At 37.0% G+C, this 21,809-nt stretch overlaps 1 protein-coding gene across 1 annotated transcript; it reads right to left on the reverse strand.

The window, feature by feature from the left end:
• Positions 1 to 14,109: 14,109 nt before the first annotated feature.
• Positions 14,110 to 20,680, reverse strand: LOC118273595 (centromere protein I). The gene is made up of 13 exons (XM_035590643.2): positions 20,250 to 20,680; positions 20,021 to 20,173; positions 19,645 to 19,730; positions 19,028 to 19,135; positions 18,724 to 18,870; positions 18,416 to 18,478; positions 18,183 to 18,298; positions 17,780 to 17,940; positions 17,203 to 17,360; positions 16,728 to 16,874; positions 16,349 to 16,481; positions 15,721 to 15,889; positions 14,110 to 15,264 (listed from the first exon to the last, which is right to left on the reverse strand). Exons 1-13 carry the CDS (start codon positions 20,416 to 20,418, stop codon positions 14,871 to 14,873), a joined length of 2,004 nt encoding a protein of 667 aa, XP_035446536.2. The 5' UTR covers positions 20,419 to 20,680; the 3' UTR covers positions 14,110 to 14,870.
• Positions 20,681 to 21,809: the final 1,129 nt, after the last annotated feature.

Below are 21,809 nucleotides of genomic sequence, written 5' to 3' on the forward strand. Positions count from 1 at the left end.
CTGGAATAGATATTATTACATCACGTTCCGATTACAAACTATGTTTTAATAGGCGACGTACTATTCGGTTTATTCCAGACATATTATATACTCGGTACGAGTTTGGATGGAAAACTTCCATCTGATATCACTTTCTCGATTTAAGTGTATTACGTATTTGTCACGTTCGTAGAAAAATTAAACGAAATGAAATGGGAAATTAATAATTTATTTTACATTTTCTTACCGCGTTAGACTTAGCATTTACATTTTAGGACAGGAACAAAGACCAACTGATACACGTAACGTGACTGAAAATCTAATATATGACCCTAATCTCGAATACGGTTTCAGATTAGATCTTTTGTTACCACCATGTATGAAGATTTTGTCATTCACGTTATTGTGTAAAAAAGTGGTTCTTTCGTAATGAATCAATATAAATATATCATGAACTCAGTGGTTCCATACGAGTACTTATAAGTTGTTTGCACATGTAACAATTAGTAAAAAACTTAAAAAAAATATATTGAAAGAAAAACGTTTAAACCGTTAAATCACGATAAGATCATGCTATGTCTTCATAATATATACGATTTACCGTAAATGATAAATAAATGATATTTATTTTGCAAATAGGTTATAAAATAACACTTTTACACGTCAATCTCTTAAATAACTAGATGAGGCCGGCATTTCCTATCCGACTACTCTGAGAAGAAATGCCGAAACAAACTCAGAGGTCATAGTCTCTTTCTCTCCAATAATATCGTAGAATCCATATATAGAACCTCCCTCCCATAAGCTACATAGATTCCATCGTATCTCCACAAAAATGGTCCAGCATTCTTCCGACATTCATGCGGAAAGTATCCGTTCCATCCGAACATTGATAGGGAATATCCGACCTGGTGGGTACAAAGGCATTCTGACAATATATAGCAGTGCATATTTCTCGAATGCCTCCGTCCAGCAAAATGTAATAATGTGCAGTACTTAGATACGTCGCCAGAGGGCACTGCAAACGTTTATAGTTCCACATTTCTTATATTCGTGGAACATGCGCTAAGGTAATTTTAAGTTGTGAAAATTGTGTAGTTTAATGCCTCTGTCTAACAGTAATTTTCTTAATGATGAGTGAATGATGCGTATATTTCCAACATGTATTTTATAACTATTAGTATTGGCTGTATATTTAACTGGTATGTTTGTTTACTTTGTCTGATAAATACATACAAAGTAGCAAAGTATCAGAGAGGAGCGTGATTAGAAAAGTTAGATTACCCCCGAAACCGCACGGCGGCAGTTGTTACACATACAACTTCTAGTAGGAATAAAATATATAAAATATTCAACGAAGTAAAGAGTTATACACACTTAGATACCTACTTATTACTCCGTATACGAAGTTTTACCAACATTTTCTCAGAATTATTCAAATATTCAGACCGGGACGAAAAATAAATGGACTTTATAATTCTTTATGGCATCTAATTTACATTTGAATGGCCACTGAGCATACTTCAGATAATTGGACCCAAATTACATTTAACGAAACATTAACCCTAGCACCCTTTGTTAAACCTGATTCAACAGTATTTTCATAAGATATGCAGTTCATTTCGACAATTTTCCGCCTCATACTAACTTTCATAATCTAGTTAAAAAGCCTACGGTTCGTAGCAAGTGCTACGGAGCACCATCTAACTTCGTAGCATTGCTACGGATTGCTACGACATTGTCCCGAAACTTACAATTTCGTCAACTAGCGGATTTTAATACAATTCTAGTGTACGTCCCGCCTGTTTGCTGAAAGACTTGAATATATTTATTCGCGATACAATATCTGGAACGCTCCGTCGCATTTTAAATCACTAGGGACCGTACGCTAACTTCCTGTAATAATGTACTTTTGCTGGCTTTTACCGTATTTACTTTATTCTATTTTGCTTTAAAGTTCTTTCGTGAAATCCGTAAATATATTTTGCATTTAGATGTCTACCTTTTAAGCTTTTTACGTAAGATTTTATCTTATTCATTGTTGATTCTAGAAATATGGTATAATTATGTATTCGTCTTGTGTTATAATATGTATTATCATATTCGTTTATTATTGCAAGTAAAAAGGATTAAAAACGGACTATGTCAAACACTAGCAAGACTACGTAGTCCCTATCTACAGGAAACCTACAAAAACGGATAACACAAAACAGCAGAATGCATATAATAATAAGTTTGCATACAATATGAGGGGATGAGGACAAAACAAAGAAGAAAAGTCTTACATAACATTGAATACGTGAGCAGATCTCGCTCGTCATCACGGCCTGCGATGCTGGGACATGTCTAGCGCAGATTTATAACCCTCGCGAGCCCGGGGGTGCACGGTCCGCGATAACGGTAAGACAAGCACGAGAGACCCTACCACGCAAAAAATACCCCTTTCACTCAAACTGATATGTTTACACTATCTATTACGGAGGCATTACCTCTGAATTGTGCACATCATTCACGCTTTTATAAAGATTATAGTCCCCAGTGATGCCGACGTAACCTTCGAGTCCTCCGTCCTCCTCCCGTTAAATATTTATTTGAATGTCAGTCGTATCTGTGGGTGTTAGCTCCGACTATTCTTGTGCCGTCGACATTTTATTCAGCGCGAGTAATTGTGCTTACAAAAGGGAATTTCCAAATCTAAAAAAAGTATCCTATTTGTACGGTAGGCCTACACATTTTTGCCGTTTGTACTATATTATGCTGGTTGTACTATACGCATAGTACACTACAAGCAAATGTTTCTTCTATTGAATCAATCATATTTAGTTCATGTGTGTGTGTGTGTGTGTGCACGTATGTGTGTAGAAACTGTGATCTTATGATCGTTTTAACTTTGATGTAAATTTTTACAAGGTCCTCGAGATTTCTTATGTGTATTTGACATCAAACTCAACCTATCTCCTAGGGTCTTTAAGAAACAAGGGTCTTTGCCCATGAACAGACAGATAGACAGACGGACAACGATAAAGAAGAGGATTCCTTTTTTTCTTTTGATGTGATCTCAAAGGGCTTGTCTAAATCTCGAAAAGGAAAATACTATCTTATGATAGCTGTTACTTCTTTTGTAGGACCGATTTGTACTAAAAAAAAATCTTTCCTAATATATAAAGTACGGAAGAAAAAATTAACCTCTCGTACCTATATAAGACAACAATAGAAAACACATTGTGTCTCGCATAGATCTGCGTTCTATACGATACGAAGGGTTAATGTTTGCATTCAATAAACTCCTAAACAAACGGGCTGATTTAAAAAAAAAATACAATTGAAATCTTCACTTTTCATGGAGTAACACAGGACTCTTTTCCGGATATTCGGATACTAAAAGGATCGGAACCTACTCGAGAGATATCGAAATTCCATGTAAGCGAAGCCACAGAAATACAAGAAGCTATTATATTTGTTAAGTTCTCGATGTTATTGAAATCTAAGGCTGGTCTTTGTGATATTCCTCAACTCAGCTCAGTTCCTAACAAACTTCGAGGGCACGTAATCAGTTTCTGTACATCTTCAAGGTTAAATACTGAGTTAGTTTGCTAACTTTCAAACAATAGATACGAGAAACGTGTCAAAACAACGTCGTCCTTTGACGGAACTAAGCATTAATACATTTATTTACGCCTGCTTAGTGCAGTAATACCCTTTGGAAATTTTGTATTTTTCTTATGCAATAGGTATGTTGTAAAAAAAGACAACGAAATTAAATAAAATTAATAATTATAAAAATTTAGTTACGTGATTGTTCAAGGGTGTTCATTAGGATTCAAGTATGTCTCACGATCATAATAGTTATTTTTTCTCACGTCTGGTACATGAACAATAAATAGTAGTATGTTTTGAATGAAATCTGCTTTTAGCATCTACCTATAGGTACAATGTAAATTGCACATACCTCAAAGGACGCCCTATACTCACTTCAAAACCTACGCGCTAATAAAAACGTGTTAAATATAAATCAGGGCGCACGACCCTCAAGACATTTCGTCGTATAAGTATTGCCGTAAAAGCATAAAAGAAAACATATTTCCTTTATTCTCGAACAAAAAACTGGGTGGTAGATTACGTTCACCTCCATAAATCTCCGGTCTCGACGGTAACAGGAGTGTAACGTGCAAGAGAAAATATTCAATCAAGTTTATAGCATCAATTCTTCGGAGGCAGCGGGCGGCGGCGGCGCTTTATCTCGGACAACGGTTTCAAGGCTCATTTGGCTCACTGTAATGGCGCACAACGCGCCGCCGACATCATGGGTACTACTGTTCGCGAAATTGTAATTCCCACGAATGAACTTTGAATACGAGCTGCGTTAAAATTTTACAGTTTTAGGTTATGTTCCGGTTTGAGTGGAAGTTACGATGAATTAATATTGTATGTCTCAAGCAGCATTTGTTCGTAACATTCTCTTATGAAGTCGGTCGGCACTGGCAAGAATTTCATAATACATTTTAGGGACTTTCTGGGTCGCTCGTCAAGGGTCTATATATTGTAAGTAAGCTGATAGAATCCTTTTAGTGACAGAAGAAATCGATGAGAAGGGTTGCTGGGCAAACTACTGCCAATCTATTGTCTGTGGGACGAGTTTGTGACTAGTAGTAACGCTCGTAGGTGACGCTCCAAATATTAGGCCTACTGACCATGTTGCGTCTTTTGACGAATGCATGCATTCGCGACATATGTGGCGTGTTGTTGCCATGTTTGTGCTTCTCTTGACATGTAACCGATATAAGTCGTAGGACATATTTTGTCCCCTAATATATCCTTGACTTAAAAATACATATGACACTTTCACATCGGGTCCCTAAGTAGGTATTTATCTACTAATAAAAAAATGGTTGCTTTTGTATAAGCGCCAAGTGCATAGTTAAATAGCAAGTAATTTTATTGAACGATGTTCCAAAGAGTTTTACAAAGCTCACTTTGACTACATTCTGCAAATTATTCGTCGATCGCACCAGTAGAGCGCTCAAGATGCATTCACACTTCACCGAACAAAGAGCTGCAATCGAGAGCCCAGAGGATTCAACGGTGTGTCCTCAGTACAAACAGATGGGTGGAGCCACGAGAAACAGGAAATATAAAACACAAATGAGAAAATCTCGAATCGAGAAAATTCTACATGTTTGAATCAATATGAAGTCGGTTAATAAAAATAAAGGAAGCTGCACAAGCGTCCAATCAACGCTCAGTGTATAAAGTACAAAGATTATTTATTCCCAAACACGCTCATAATACTAGACATCAAAGCTTATGAACGTATAAGTAAGTATATAACCGATATAGCACACCTAGACAGCCAGCCTCGTTCAGTACATAAGATTATTGATTTTCCATCCCGGGAATAGTCGGGAGCTGGCCATGCAATATAAATATTGCGAACATCCCTATTCAAATGTTAACTGAGTATAACGCATGTGTGGACTATGTACCACCTACCTACCTCGCGGTCCGACTGTAACCATTGGCAACCACCGACGGGAGCTTGCACCAGCTATGCCCGGGCCTCGACCCACATACAACCAATTACAGCTATAAACCTGTTAGAAATACGGTCCATAATCGCTTGTTAAATGGTGCAGCCGACGTTTGTAGGTGAATTGCATCTCTCTGCCACCTGATTCTCGGTCTCGTCCCGGGGGGTGGCTGGGCCCCGGACGTAACCACAGCACGTCACAATCAGTGCCATAACTTGTATTTTCATTTTATCACTATAAAAAGTTTGGTCATTAGGAGGTAAACTATTGGATTTCTTTAGTAGGCATATACATAATAAGTAACTTTGAAATTCAAATACCGTGGTTCATATTAACTTAACGGTTAACAAAGGGCCAGCAGACTACACATTAGCATATATTACGCATGTTATACATGTATTTAAATAACAATTAGGAATATTTACATATTACATGCATTAGAGTTGGATTACCCAAGTAAGTAGGTAAGTCTCTACAAATACATATGTACCTAGTAATTTGCGTTGTGTGTGCAGTATTTTGAACTCTCAGAGCATAACATCCCTAAGATACTGATCATTAAATCACTTGAAACTTACTTGCAGTTGTAATACTTCAACTGCAGTCTCTGTGACGGCCGCCATGACGTTTGAACAGCCCTCGTCGCTTTATACACCCCAAATAACTACATTCGGTGTGCATATGACATGTTGACGAGTAATTACATCGAAAGTAGACACCTAGCGTGTACGTACGCGGAGGCATGTAGAGATGTAAGTATCAAAGGGATTCAATACGGGATCCGTTAATTAATGCTACCTTTGTGATAGGCATTCCGCATTCGACAAGCGGACACTGACAGACAGGGGTTCGGACACTAATTAAGGGATTTCGGAAATGGTTTCGTTTTGTCTGAGGCTTTGATATATCCGTAATGAACAATTTGATGCCTGTATACTTAGTACAGATGCAATCATGTCGGATATTGAATAGCTAGAATTTCGCAAAGGGTTCCACCCCTCTGTTTATTAATAAAGCAAGGCTGAGAGATACTTCAAATTCAAAGCGGAATTTAAACAGAGATAGATCTTGGTGGTGTGTGCGTTTAATTCGGAATATTGCAATTTTGTTCAATTAATTTCTGCTATTTATAATGGCAGTGCGGGTGTACTGTTACTTTTGTTATGATAGAACTTTGTTTTGCATAATATCTTGTGATGTAAATATGAAGGTTTGTAAGTTTGTGTGTTAGTGGCTGAAGGGATCGGAATTAAATTTGGAACAGGGACAGATTATGGTCTGGATTTACAAATAGGGTTATTTTTATTCCCCTGAAACGCGGCCGAACCCGCAAGCAGTAATTAATTAGAAAATACAATTATATTTGTAGAGTAGAAAATGTACCTTGAAGTAGTGTTCATTAATAGTTAATAACAAGCAGTTAGGTATAGCAGCAGTAAATCAACTGTACTTATAAAATTATACGTTTGATTTAAATAGCCGCTGCAACTGTTACTACGAACATTATTATTTTTATCACTTGTCATCGAGACAGACTCGTATCAAATGCACAATCGTTTATCAAATTCGTGGTTTATAGGCATCGCGATGTTACACGAGCAGCCATATTTCATGACGCATGACATATGGCGCTCCAGCAACGTAACGTATCACTTGTGGTCCCACAACTATCGCAATATCACACTTATAGGTACCTACTCCAAACTTTGACAATTACTAGCACATAAATAAAATTGGGCAGATAACTTTTCCGTGTAGAAATGTACCTAGGTTTTTAAGATTTCTATTTTAAGAGAATAAGATTTTTTTATTTTGTATTTTCACATGATGTATGATGTTTTTCACCTAATTGAGAAGCAATCTCATACGCACGATCACAGGTGATCGCTCCAGCGACGTAACGTATCACTTGTGGTCCCACAACTATCGCAATATCACACTTATAGCCATAGGTACTCCAAACTTTGACAATTACTAGCACATAAATAAAATTGGGCAGATAACTTTTCCGTGTAAAAATGTACCTAGGCATTTAAGAATTATATTTTGAGAGAATTAGATTTTTTTTATTTTGTATTTTCACATGATGTATGATGTTTTTCACCTAATTGAGAAGCAATCTCATACGCACGATCACAGGTGATCACACCTAATTTTGTAACTGATTGTTCTTAGTTGTAACAGATGTACATAGATATACCTATACCTACCTACAAAAGATATGTCTTATCGAGATGAATATTAAATTAGACACGAAACATCCCACAATTACTTAATTGTTGTTATGACAATAAAAACGTAGGCTTGCTTTTTCCTAAAATACATTATACCGAAAATATTAAATATATCCTAAGCCTTGTCATCTATCAGACTAACTCATGCTCTCACTGTTTGCCAAACAAACTCTATCAGATCGATACCGAATACATAAAATCGTAATTACAATGTAGTAAATAATATGCAGTACCTATACATAGTAAAATATGAGCGTCAGACATGATGCGGGGGAGGTGGCTAGCTCGCAGCCCGGCCGGGGAGGGGGGGATGCTCTATCGAACTACCACCTATAACCGGCTATAACTACGTCGAGCTACTCGGACATGTTGGAAATCCAGGAACTGTAGCCTGTAGCTACGCATACACACGTCATTATAGAATTGCATATGGCGTACACTGATTAAAGGGTGAGTCTGTGTGCCTTTATTCGCAAGTAAACAGATTACATTAAGTGATTACATTTTTATTAAGGCATCGTACCGCTCAGCGATATTTTAAGAAGTACGTAAACTCCCGCTAAATATGAAACCATTAATGGTAGGACGATATACCAATTGTAAGTACATGAAAGTAAATCTTTAGTTACATAAATATGCGTAAAATCAAATCAGTATTTTAAGCCCCTTAATGGTAGTTCGAACATAGGTACCTAAACCATAGCATATAGTATTGTTTTAGAGTCTAAAATTTAGACCTTTCGTTCGTAGCATCACGAGAAAACTCTAATTAGTACCTACGACCACTAATCGGATTTCTTAGGAACCTTAAACCCATTGGGTAATTAGGCGGACGGTGTACGAGTACCAACCAGCTTAATGAGGGAATTAAATAGAATTATCAACACTCAACACGGATGTCCACCAACGTTTACCTGACGATGACTAACGAGGATGGTGAATATAAGCTAAGATTTATTTATGACATTTCTATTTCTATTAAGACTTATGCCCGTACCGGATCTGCCGACTATTATAGGGGTTCCGGCTCAAAGCAGGAGTAGGAACGGGGTGGTTTTTAGTCGATAAGAATCTAACTCTCTCGCCTTACCCAAGGTGGGAGAAGTCTTTGCATGATTTTCCCTCCTTAAAAACAGGGTCCCCAAATATTTTTTTATACAGGGCTCCGCCAAAGCACGCTACGCCACGCTACGTTTTTAAAAATCGTAGAAACTACTACGGTTTTAAAAGGTAAGTGGAAAACGCAAATTCTGCAATGGGTTGAATATTCCAAGTTTTCTTAAAATATACTACTACACCACTATAAAGCTTAAATTTTGCAAATTCAATGATGAGATAAAGTTTGGCAAGACCACGTAACAATAGCAAATATGTAAAATGTATTGTTCATGTAAATGAGCGTCATGTTGGCCACTCGCCGAGGAAAACAATTGCTTGCTCCCGACATTTTGTTTTAAACCGCACAAAATCGTGAAATAAAATAGAATTCCCTGCTCCCCGCTGTGATTTATTGTGGCGAAAGTGTTCTTTGTGCAAATAAATGAATCTACACATTGAAATAACAGATGCTTGTTAAGTCCAATTGTGATACAAAATACCTTTTTATTTACCAGGCAGACTGCAGAATATTTTTTTGAAAAGCTCCTCGCCTATACAGATCGACCTACCTATTTAGACACATACATACACAACATAATTAAATTGGTTTTCATCATCCCCGGATCCCCATTGTCATTGGACATGTCATTGGACAGAGTCTGTCCTGTATGGAGTCAACAATGGCTCGCAATTTCCTGGACTCCAAACATAATTACAAGTAGCTCTAGAACAGCGTTACGTCAGCGAAACAGTTTGTGAGCAGGCCATTGAGAGGAATGAGGTCAAACCCTCCACTCACGTAATCCCGTCGGAAGCTGCGTCCATCATATCTTGTCGCCCATATAGATGACCAGCCAGCATTTGGCGTACGCTTCAATAAATACCCAATGAGATTTTCGATGATTCATAGCAATCACATCGCCCCAACTCTCATCTTAATAAGTTTTATATTGGCACAGAAATATTTTCCTGTCTGTAGAAAAAAATGTAATACAAATTGTTCATTTATAGTTTTCTTGCTCTTAATTATATGGTTCAAAGCAAAGCTTTTCTAGAACAAGATAAGGCTGCACAAGGACGACGTTAGAACTACAAAGCACCGTATGTAACGTCGCTGAAAGTGGCATTAAAGGAAATAATTAAAAACCTTGTTAGTCTTAGCTGCGAGCAATAAGAGAGCGGGGAGAGCCTGGCAAAGGAACGTCGAGCGAACAAAATAAAGCACAAGCGCTGGGACGGGAGGCGGCAGGCGGGGCGCCGCCATCTCAAACCTGTATAAATGCAGCACATTTCCAGGCGTCTACCTCTTTATTGCCTGCCCCAGCCGCGCAAGACAAAAGAACTAAAACTGCGCCACGGGAATATTAATAAGAATTTATCTCACGCCGCCGTAAGTATCTGCAGCACGCCTTCATTTTAAAATTCATAAAGCTACGAGGCGACGCGACGCACGTTCCACAAAGAAAATGTTAGGTACGAAAACGATTTCGTTTTAAATGCAATTTACTTATTCATCGCTAAGTAATCCTGACCCGCAAAGAAATATTTAAGCGTGTACTGAGTAAACAAAGTTTTATGGGCAGAGAAAGTTTGCACGCCCTCGCTCCCTGCTCATGGACAAAGTGGGGCTACTGGCTCGCCGGAGAGTAGCCGGGTGCTCCGCTGGGCCGCCGGGGGGACACGCGCCCCACATTACGATGCTGCGTCGCGGCTCCTACTTGTAATGCGGGATCGTGCCACTAACTTATTTGGGTAATCGTTGGATCCACACATTTTGAACTTATAACACAAACCTATATTTTTGGCACATCCATCTTTTTATTTTTCAACAGAAGCAAATGTACGTAAATATAAAGCCCACGCATTTCAACCTCTGTTTTATTCTGGAATATCTATAAAAATCTTAGATTTACAAGTGGCTAAAAAGTCTATCAACGACCAGATATACCTAGGTACCTACTTTATGCTAGACCAAACACAAGCCTACACAATGATGACATATCGGTAAAATTGGCGAGCTGAAAATGAGTTTAAATAATTTACACTTCGCAGATGAAATGTGAATTCAGATGAAAATAATGCAGACGAGTTGCCGACACGAGGCACGACGTGAACGCACCCGATTTGTAATGGCTGGCGTCACGCGGTCTAGCAAGATGGCGGCGATCTCTCCCTGGAAATGTTCCACCATTATTTGCAGTCTCTCTCGTTTCCTGCTATTTACTAAAACTCACCGTTCGCTTTGGGAAAATATTTGTCGTTCGATGAAAACCAATCAATTCTTATTTATTTTTCTCTTTTTAATGAGTACGAAACAGTCTTTAGAATCGACGAAGTATTTGATGTAGCACCTTGTACAACATTGAAGTAACATAAAACCATTAATAAGCCTCTTACCCTATCCGTCTAAGTCAACATCGGTGTTCTCGGAGATGCGGCGGGGTGGTGCTGGTGGCTGGAGGGGACTCGGGGCGCGTTGCCGTGGTAACGCACGGGGGCGCGGACCCGAATTTTATCGATTCGGGTACAGACAGCAGCCGGGTGAGCTTTCGCCTACACTAACACGATTCAACGCTCATGTTTGCAGATCTCAGAGGTTTATAAGGGCTTTGACATTTGGAAACACATACGCTGTTTGGATGTCTCTCTATCCACATATCTATAGAGCACGTTAGTCCCACAAAACCACAAATCAGTTCAGTACGTGCTTTTCGGGATAAAAGCTTTTTATTCGATAGGCATTCCAATACCGTATTTAGGTATAAGCGAGATAACAAAGGGCGGTTTCACCACAAAAATCTAGATAAGATTAGGATTTAGATTATGATCTGAATATTCTGAATGATTCTTAAGAAATGATCTCGAAAATATCTAACTTGTGATTGCGCCTATAGTATCTAATCTATTGAATAGAAACACCTAGTCTTTCCAAAATTAATATCTACATACGTATTGAGGATATAAAAGACGCCAAGCCTATAAATCCTATCCGATAGCAGTGATAATTTATACAACTGCTTATATTTTATTATCACACAAACGACGTGGATGGCAACACAATCCATTTCACCCCAAACAAAAATTTGGTAAAAATGGGAGCAGTAGTTACTTCGCAACGAAAACAAGTCTCCCGAAGCGATTTTTGAGTAGGGATAAAAAGGAAAGTGGGGTTGCAAAGGGTTCTCCTCGCGAGATATGAACTAGTGCACCCTTCTCACCGCCACCCCTATCAATTGTTACCAGTTGCGCATATTTTTACCCGCAGAAACAACCCACTGGGAGCTGTGAGACCGCACCGCGTTTTACGTTAAATCACACGAGAATATTCGCTTTCTTGAGTAATGTAATGCTTGCTGCTTATTTGAATAAATATTTATTAGTTTTATGGTCGCACAAGACGGTAGATGATACTTATCTTGAATTGTAGGTGTTTTGTTAACTTTATGTGCTGTCACATCGTTCACACATTTGGCTACACGAGAGAATTACTAATTTATGTACTACCTCCACCTGCACTACTACCTTAGACAAGAGATAAACAGAAGATATTTGACTTCAGGAAGAAAAGTTACCTACCAATATAGCTAACTACGAGGACTGTTAAGTAGGTATACAAAGTCTAGCTAACTAGCTCATTAAAATTTAACTTTACTTACTTAATCTTAAACTTGAATGTTGGTGTTGAAATGCTAACTTTACCAACGTATACTTCAAAAGTTCCCGCAAAGAAACATGCAGTAAAACTCCCATGATAAGCCCAGCAGGAGGTGTACCTACAACTTACTAGAACTATTAACGAACAAATCTGACTCCAAACTCGAGAGATTCGCAAAATTTTGAAAAAAAAAACTTAAAGAGTATCTAACGTAGGTGATACCACAGCCAGCAAACAACAATCAAAAGCAAACAGGCTGACAGGACATAAAAAAAAATCCGTTTTTCCAGTCGACTTCCGTAGACGACATTTACAAAAAGTATCGCAGGGTCCGATTAACACAGTATCCTTGAAGATGTCGCTCGCAAAAAGGGGCATAAGGGGACAAAAGGCCCTGAAACATTTCTCATTGAGGCGAAGGGCGGCGAGCGGTCGTGGGGTGGCCCCCGCTCCGGCGACACCCCGCCACGTAGCAGTCTCCAGCCACGGTGTCCATAATTTATGCTTTCGAACGGACCACGAAAAATAAATGAGCACCAGTAACAAGAGGAAATGGAAAAGTAACTTACATCTCTTTGTGAAGAACTGTTTGCGTCCCTGTTTCTGTTTTAGACAAGTTTTACGCATTATTGTTTGATTATTATTTGTGATTTTGTAAAACACTTTCTCGCGTCAACGAAAATTACTTCAGTGTGTGTTTGTTTTGTTAACATTTCATGCATTGTAGAAAAACATATTTTAGAAGTCGATAACTAGATTGCTAAAATATTTGTTAACTTACTGGAATATTTCCTTGCCTTAGTCATGGATACCTCTTTTTATTTCTAATCCAGCGCGAGCTTAATGTGACGACAGTTGCTATAACAGTTTAGAAAGCTAATTACTATTCTAAAGCTACTTATTCTTCTGTTGAAACAATTAAGTGAAACTGGTGAAATCACTAGTAAAAAGATAAGCACCGAAAGTTATGCCGACGAGAGCAATTTGCCGAGATTGATGATAGCCCTAGACTGACACTTACCTCCGGAGCTGCGGACCACCCAGCGGATTTACCGGGGCTGCAGCTCGAAAAGCAGGAACGGGGGCAGCAGAAGTAGGAACGGGCTGGTTTTTAGTCAGTATAAGTCTGACACTCCCTCTCGCCTCGCCCAAAAAAAGACCCTCTAAAAAATTTATTGACCTGTAAAGAACTCTTTAAGTATTTTATCCCGCACGGAGCAATTCTTTGTGTGATCCACAAATTGTTGTTTCGGGTCTGGGTGTGATGTCCATGTGAACTTGTATGTTTTTAAACGCACCCACGGCAAAGATTTTGGCAACCTTTTGACCAAATTTTATAGAGCAAAATAATACACACCTAATAATTACTCACTTATTATTTGAAGCAAAAATAGCTACTGTAGGTGTATCAAAAAAGCTCGAAAACCAAGCGACTTAATAGTTCTTACGACAGATACGACACGATGCGGACGTCTGTTTCTTTGTTTGAACTTGTTAATTTCTCAAACCACATTTGGTTTAAAAACGCTTCATGCATCTGATGATAAAGTAGGACAATAGCCAAGTTGGTTAGTTTTTATTAATAAAAAATCAGGGATATAAGAAAAACAAACCATACTTTTACTTATTTTTTTATTAAAATGAGAAAATAATTGGAGACAACATAATTAATAAGTCATTATCAATTAAAAATAGGTATCGTAATAGCTACTTTATATAAAACATTCACACGATCGCTTCTTACATTTCTAGACTTCAAACTGCATTGAATAATATTATTCAATAATACCCGTCGATTTATAAAAGTAATCGAAATGAAAATGAACTGTTTTTTGCAAAAGTCTAAAAACCAGTCACAATCAATTATACCGGAAAGAATTACATGGTTTTTACTCTGAAATGTTATTCATTCATAAATTCTTGATAACAACTACAATTTGCATGTAATGGATGCAATCGCTATCTTACTTTATTCTTTAGACAGAATTCGTTCAGGCAGTAAGTACAACAACAATGTCATAATTGTTTTTTCTGGGATTCCTTATTTGTTAATCACATTACTGTGCCATTTGAGTAAGCTATTTCAAGCCATCTTTTATCGCTGAATGTAAGTTAACATGCTACAAAAATAGCTTATAGACACAACAACGACAAAGAGAATTTAAGACAACTCAGACAAGAGACAAATATAAAGAACTGATCAACAACCCGTGCGAGTCCACTACTGGACTACAGACCTTCTCTACAAAGAGAGTTTGCTACTTGCCATAATTTTACGACCAAACCTAAACATGGCACTACCAATATCGGTGGTAAAAGATTCACTGATTAATTTGTACATTTACAAAACACCACAGTATGTTACCCCGTCACTATCTACTGGTAACGCAGTTCAGTAACAGCCCTTTTCAAGAAGCGACTGAGATTAGTAAACTCTTGTTCAATGACTGCGTTAAACCAGAGCTTGTTGTCAGCATCTCTGTGGTCTATAGCGTCTAACTGTATATAGGTATAAGGAGCAAACGCTATACTATTTCTAATACTCAACTTAGCGTCAACGTCAGGCATTAAAGACCCAAGTTTCTCAACAAGTTGAGGGTGTAATTTGCTGAACACAAACCCTAAGTTTCTGTCGCTCAGTGCGCCTTCGCTGTACAAACAGTTGATCAAATCTAAAGTGTACGCTTCTAGTACTTGCATCTGTTTCTCAAAAGTGTCGGTGTTCGTTATCACGTTCGTTTGTTTGGCGGTCGTGAATATTTTTTTGTACCTGGAATAAATTGTGATTCTATACATAGAGAGCACAGTAATAGAAAACGGTAAATAGTGCTAAAATGGCAGATAAAATGTAAATTAGTAAATTGTAATGTCAGATGTAAAATGTAATCGGTCAATTCACTTTGATCAAAATATGATCAAATAATGCTAAAATCGGTAACTCCACTAACTCATTTGATGACAATAGCAAGTCCGTATTTACTTTATTAGGTAGGTATATTACATTTCTATACAAGCCTTTCTGTAATCCCCACAACGAAACCCAAAAATCACAAACTAGTACTAGTTACTACAATTTAATTATAGTTACTAGAACCATGGTTAAATTCATTAGACAATAATTTTCGTACGTGAACCTATTCCTTTACTGAATTTGCGCTACCACTAGCGCCATCTAGCGAGAGATGTGGTGAAACAGTTAAATATGGTAGTGAGGAGGTAAACTTACAGTATCATGAGTTCTGCGACGGAGTCGAGTAATGCGGCGGAGACGGTGAGCAGTGGCAGTGCCAGCGCCAGTCGGGGCGCCAGCGCGGCGGCCGGCGCCCCGCCGCGCGACTCCCCCCGCGCTCGGACCGCGGCGCCCTGCACGCTACTGTGCAACACTACCATCTGCTCTGCACAACCAAAATAAAATCATTTTGTAGGCGATATAAGTCAAATGATAAGCAATCTCAGCTTCACCTATGCACACCGCGACACCAGAGTAGTTACAAGTACCTTGGCGGATTTCAGATAGAGAGTAGCTATTTCTAGTAATTAAGTGAACGACGAACGTCTTAACAGCATGCTTATGGTAATGAATCTATGAGTAAAGGAGCGAACTAGGGCTTTCAACCGTCTTAACCAGAATAAAATAAAATTACCATTAAATGATTTTACACACGAGTGGTATATCACTAATCGCGGAGGCAACTACGAGTACTACCATACGGCTGCCATTGATACGTATCGACTAGAGCAGATGCCTCTGCCGTTAGCAACACGCCCCTCGGGTGTAAGATTTCTAATAATAATCACAATCATCCTTGAAATTGGTAAGAGTCACAAACAGAAAATAAATCTTAATCAATTACCTGGATTAACTTGTAGCTCTTTATCACACATATCGCTGATGGCGGTGGCTACTTTGGGCAGTACTAGAGCATACACCTGCGGCGACGGCGGCGTGCCCATGAAGTGATGGCGTTTCCTAGTACTGGCATATACCTGGGAAATAGACACATTTAGTTATAACTTTTCGTATTCTTGTTGTATTAAATAATTTAATGAATTTATATACATAACATTATAGTAGAAGTTTAGACTAGACTAACAACAAACAATATTTGTTATATCTGTATTTTCTTTTTCGTATTTTTGTCGCATAGTGACATAGTCGTAAGTTTTCAAAACATTTGAGTCTCTGAGGTCTCTGAGGTAGTATAGGATATAAATAAATTAAGTATTACTTACCAGGTTACAGTACATATGATTGAGACTCCTAAGTATGGCGCACTGCTCTATAGGCTGAGCCCTGTGGTAGGCGCGCGCGAGGGGCTCCAGTACACACGTCACGTGGTCGGGGCTGTCCAGGCTCACCCACTGGACCAGCTCTAGGATCTGAGAGAAAGTGAAAAGGTTACATTACTAATATTAACCCATGCACATTGCACACATTTCATGCAACACTCAATTTTTGCTAGATATATTTTATGGGCCTAAGAAAAAAGAAGCAAAGCTGTTGCTAGACCATCCAAAACTGAGCAGTATATTTCAGACTCCATACTTATATTCAGAACTTATGTAACCAATATCAGAATCCACCTTTTTCATTTTGTCTGTCAAAATCTCAGTAAATAAGCTTGGACATTGAGACATTGTATAGAGAAAATCCACCCCTATTTTCACGAAAAATGGTACAAAAAGAGTAATTTATGTAGAAGATTACCTCTGCAAAGTAATCCCTTTCATTCCACAGTGGCAGGTATTGTGCCAGAAATCTTGTTATGACTGGTATCCCCTGCATGAGAGTATGCTGTAATACTGCTAAACGGTGCAGCAAGTCCTGCTTCTCTCTGTAACTGTGTGGGGATATGTTGAGGAAACCTGCATGGAAGGAATTCTTGTTAGCACAAAATTTTAATAAATTATTATATATTACAACTACGACAACTGCCGTTAAGGGAACCAGATAATACCGAAAATCTAAATATGTTTTGAACCACCATTGGACCACAAAGGATAAATGAGTTGAACTAACCACTACATATTATATTCTTATCTTTTCTCTCAATAATATGCAAGAAGATTAGTTGAGTCTATAAAGAGTAAAAAAATAACAAACCTACTTTCACATTATAATACCAAGTTAGGGTCGGGTCATATCTGACGTAAAATACGTCGAGCGTATCGTCGGTTGTACTGACGTATCATCGGTTGAGTGTGAACAGTTAATAGCTTTTCGACCGATGATACGCGACGCATGTTCCGTCAGATATGAACCGACCCTTAGAATAGTGACTTACAGCTATTAAGCAGATGGTGGAGATCATGAGACAAGAACTCCTGTTCCGTGTGAGAAGCGACGGCCAGCAGAGCCACGCCGGTCACGTTACATAATAGCGCTCGTATCCGAGCCGGCCGGGACGTCGAACGTTGGACACTGCACTGCAGCACTGATACAGGGCTGTATAACAAAATAGTACATCAAGTGTTACATTTGTAATAAGTGTAATAAAACAGTGAGTAAGTTAAGTTACAGTGAGTTAATTATATTTTTCTTTTGAAAGGTTGAAGACATCCTCTTGATTACACAAGAAGAGCTAAACCAAAACAAGCCTTGAAGGCGTAGGCTTATTGGCAGGCATGCTCCATTGTAGACGCTAACCAATTTCAAATATAAGAAACAAAACTCACAAATATACTTACTCTGTGAAATCTAAGAAATTCTTCTGGTGTTCCTTTTCTGCATATTGCTTTGAACCAATGTTCAGAAACTCAACATTTGGTACTAATGGATCTATCTTCTTGTTTCGTCCACGGTCCTGTTATTAGATAATCAACAATTACAATATAACAGATCTTTTGCAATTTTTTTTTTTTAATTAGGTATAATGCATGTATCAAAACCATATAAAAAAGCGAAATACTTTATTACTTACAGAATTAATAGGATTAATCCATGTTAAATGATGTCTCTCTCTGCGGACTGAGTTCCTGTTTTCCTAGAAGAATAGAGAATTATTATTTTTATTTAATGCCACACTTGCAACAGAATACTTTGTACGGAGGGCTTAGTTGAGTGATAAGTTTGCTTTACATTTAACGAAAGTGCGCGCTCCGATTGGTCAGCTTGAATGAAACAACCAATCAGAGTTTACTCATACAAAGCCCCCTGATTATGAGATTGTTTTTTAACTATATTCATAATACAATGACAGTGTAATTCACATGAATATAAGTTCCATACCTGATTCCTCTTGAATCTAGCCAGGAGATCTGGGTTAATCTTTTTGAAAGCTGCATGGATGGAGATTGCGGGTATATCTTCAGGTACACATTCTGGCTTATAGGATTTGAAGAGACCCAAAAGGACTTGAAGCTGCCTGAACATATTCTGTAAATAATAAAGGGTTTATAAGAACTTAACATAATTTATAAATTAAGGTTCCTGTTCAAAAAGCTTATATACACTTATTGCTAATGGCATTGTCTACCAGTCACACTGTAGGTACAAAATAAATAGACCAGTTTAAAGGTGTTTTAAAAATTACCTTTTTAGCTTCTCTCTTCCTGGCATAGTCAAGTAATTCAAGAACTCTTCTCCTTGTGACATCAACAGGTTTTGTCAGGGTGTATACCAGTTTCACTGCATGAGGTGTCTGGAAGTAGACATGCATTATGTTAATATTTATTTAAAATTTCACAATTATTGGAGAAAATAGTCACAAATATCACAAAAATAGTCAAACTGATTGCAAGTGCTTTTTATAAATAAAAAGTTAATAATGTGCTTATTACATCTCTTAACGTAGGCTAACGTTAGATGGTTGGATCAAGAGCCTGATGCAGAAGGCAGTACTTCTGGACACGGCGCGTATTGTCCGGAAATTCCTCTCTCTTGAGCCCTGACCACCGGTAGCTTGGATTTATCCCGTTACTGGTGGGCTACTGCTTTTTATATTTTTAAATGTTTTATTTATTTTTTTTTTTCTTTTTAATTTAATATTTAAAAATGTAACAAACAAGTATGAGAAATAAATGAATGAACATAATGTTTTGAGTTTAAGAGTCCCCAAGTCAGGTAATAAAATTATTATATTTGACAAAGTGTCAGGCATAAAAAATACTCAATAGTATTATTGAGTATTTTTAATGTAAAATTACATACCAAAGTCTCATAAGTCAAGCTGACATAGAACACATCATAGCCCATGTCGAGAGTTTCCATTTCAATGCATTCACACTCCATGGCAGCTGCAAATAGTAAACAATAACTTACTTTAATAGTTATAGTTAGTTAAATAACAAGAAAACATTTGTGAGGCTTATAAAGGCAGGTCTACACTTCATGGCTTGTTTACAAATACATTATACCAATTATAGCCACATTTTAGATGAATTTCACAGAATATAAGGTAAAAAAGTATTGGGCCATAATAGGGTATGAATATATAAAATATAAAATACACGATATCAAAACCACAATTTCAGTGAATATATTATGAGGGAAATTCGAGCAGAATAGCATTAGCATAAAAACATACCTGTAAGCCAATCTAATAAAAATCCTATTCGAGAGAAAGTTGATTGGTCCTCATAATTAGAAAGCATCCAACTCAAAGCATACTCCACAGTCCGATCTTCAACGATATTCTGTGGCACAAGGCAAGCACCCAAGCTTACCCATTTTGTTATAGCTGAAAATGAAACGTTCACGTTCTAATATGAAACAATACAGACTTATAAACATTTCACTAAAGATAGACTACTTACGAATAGATAAATTCAACCAAACTTTGAACAAAGTATGAAAATCATTGTAGAGTATCCCAGTTGTATCAACAGCGTATGCCAATTCATCAATTTTGTTCTGAAACAAGTCTTTATCGAATCCCTTCTTCAGTGATTTTATGTAATCAATAATTTCGTCCACATCTGCCATCGTCAACGCCAATACAGTGAATCAATATTCAAAATAAACCAAAATATTTATGCAGTACTAAACTTCTTCTTTCAAAGAAATTCAAAAGTTCATAAACGTTTGACGGTTGAATGAATGACAGACGCTCGCTGTCAGTCAACGAAGCATACAAACAATCACAGATTAAAAAATCATGTATTTTTATGAAATTTATTTTGGTCAATTAGGGACAAGAGTTTTGCATGTAAATTCAAAATAAAACATTTTCTTGTTATTCTCCAGCATAATGATTCTACTAAAATAAGCTATAGGAACAACAATATATTGCATGCTACTCATAAAAATTTGATAAAGTAAAATGGAGGATCTTTTTATTATTTTTTTTATATAATATACCCTTTTATAATATTATCACAAATATTTCTAAAATGTTTTGTTTCACAAAGAAATATATAATATTAAATCATTTTACTGTATGCAAAACATTTTCTTATATTTTCAGCAAAGAAAATACAAACTACAACAACAGTAGCTTCAATGACATTAAGGGTGGTTTACGGAGAATGTTTCTCAGAATAAGGAAGCAAACGGATTTGGATTTAAAAGTATTGTTATTTATTTGCCAAATAATTTTTTTAAATCTTTTTTTTAAGTCATATGAAATTATCAAAAAATAGTTTTATATCTTTTTTTTTATCTAATAAAACAAATTTGGTAGCTAACTTTATAAACAACCAATGTTAGCGTCTTTGTCTATGATATAAACTAGAAATGTTGCAACAGTAGAACAAGTCCCAAGTTATGTGGAATATTTGTCATATAATTACTCTTTTCAACATTATAATTTTAATAACAGCGATAAAGCTATACGGTAGCGGTATTTTAAAAATGTAAATATAGTATAATGCTTAATAACATTCGAAATGATGGCTCGATTGTAATAAGAAACACTTCCATGTTCTGCTGTCAGAACACGCATTAATATTTTTATTATCATAAAAATATTTTGAACTTCGTGGTAACTTTTATTCATTTCAACGTAAGCTATGTTACTACTATGGATTAAAAGGAAGCAATTATATATCTATATGGATTATTCATTAATACAACAATTCTAAATTAAAAAACATAGTAATGAAATATGATCCGTACATTTTCACAAAATTTTACTTTTATAAAATATAGGTAGGATATAATAGTAGAAAGTGGAATGGCAGTATAAGATAATTTGATAGTATGTACTTAGGAAGATCTAAACAATTTTTCATTTACTAAATATAATCTTCTAGCAGAGTATTACGAACTTTATTTTTCACTGTTTCAAATTATTCTTCGGAACTCTAATTTGAGCTCAATAGTACATTCAGTTATTCATTTTTTATATTTTTGATAAGCATGTTAATCAAAATAAC

The sequence above is a fragment of the Spodoptera frugiperda genome, chromosome 1, assembly GCF_023101765.2.
Source record: "Spodoptera frugiperda isolate SF20-4 chromosome 1, AGI-APGP_CSIRO_Sfru_2.0, whole genome shotgun sequence".
Taxonomy (NCBI): domain Eukaryota; kingdom Metazoa; phylum Arthropoda; class Insecta; order Lepidoptera; family Noctuidae; genus Spodoptera; species Spodoptera frugiperda.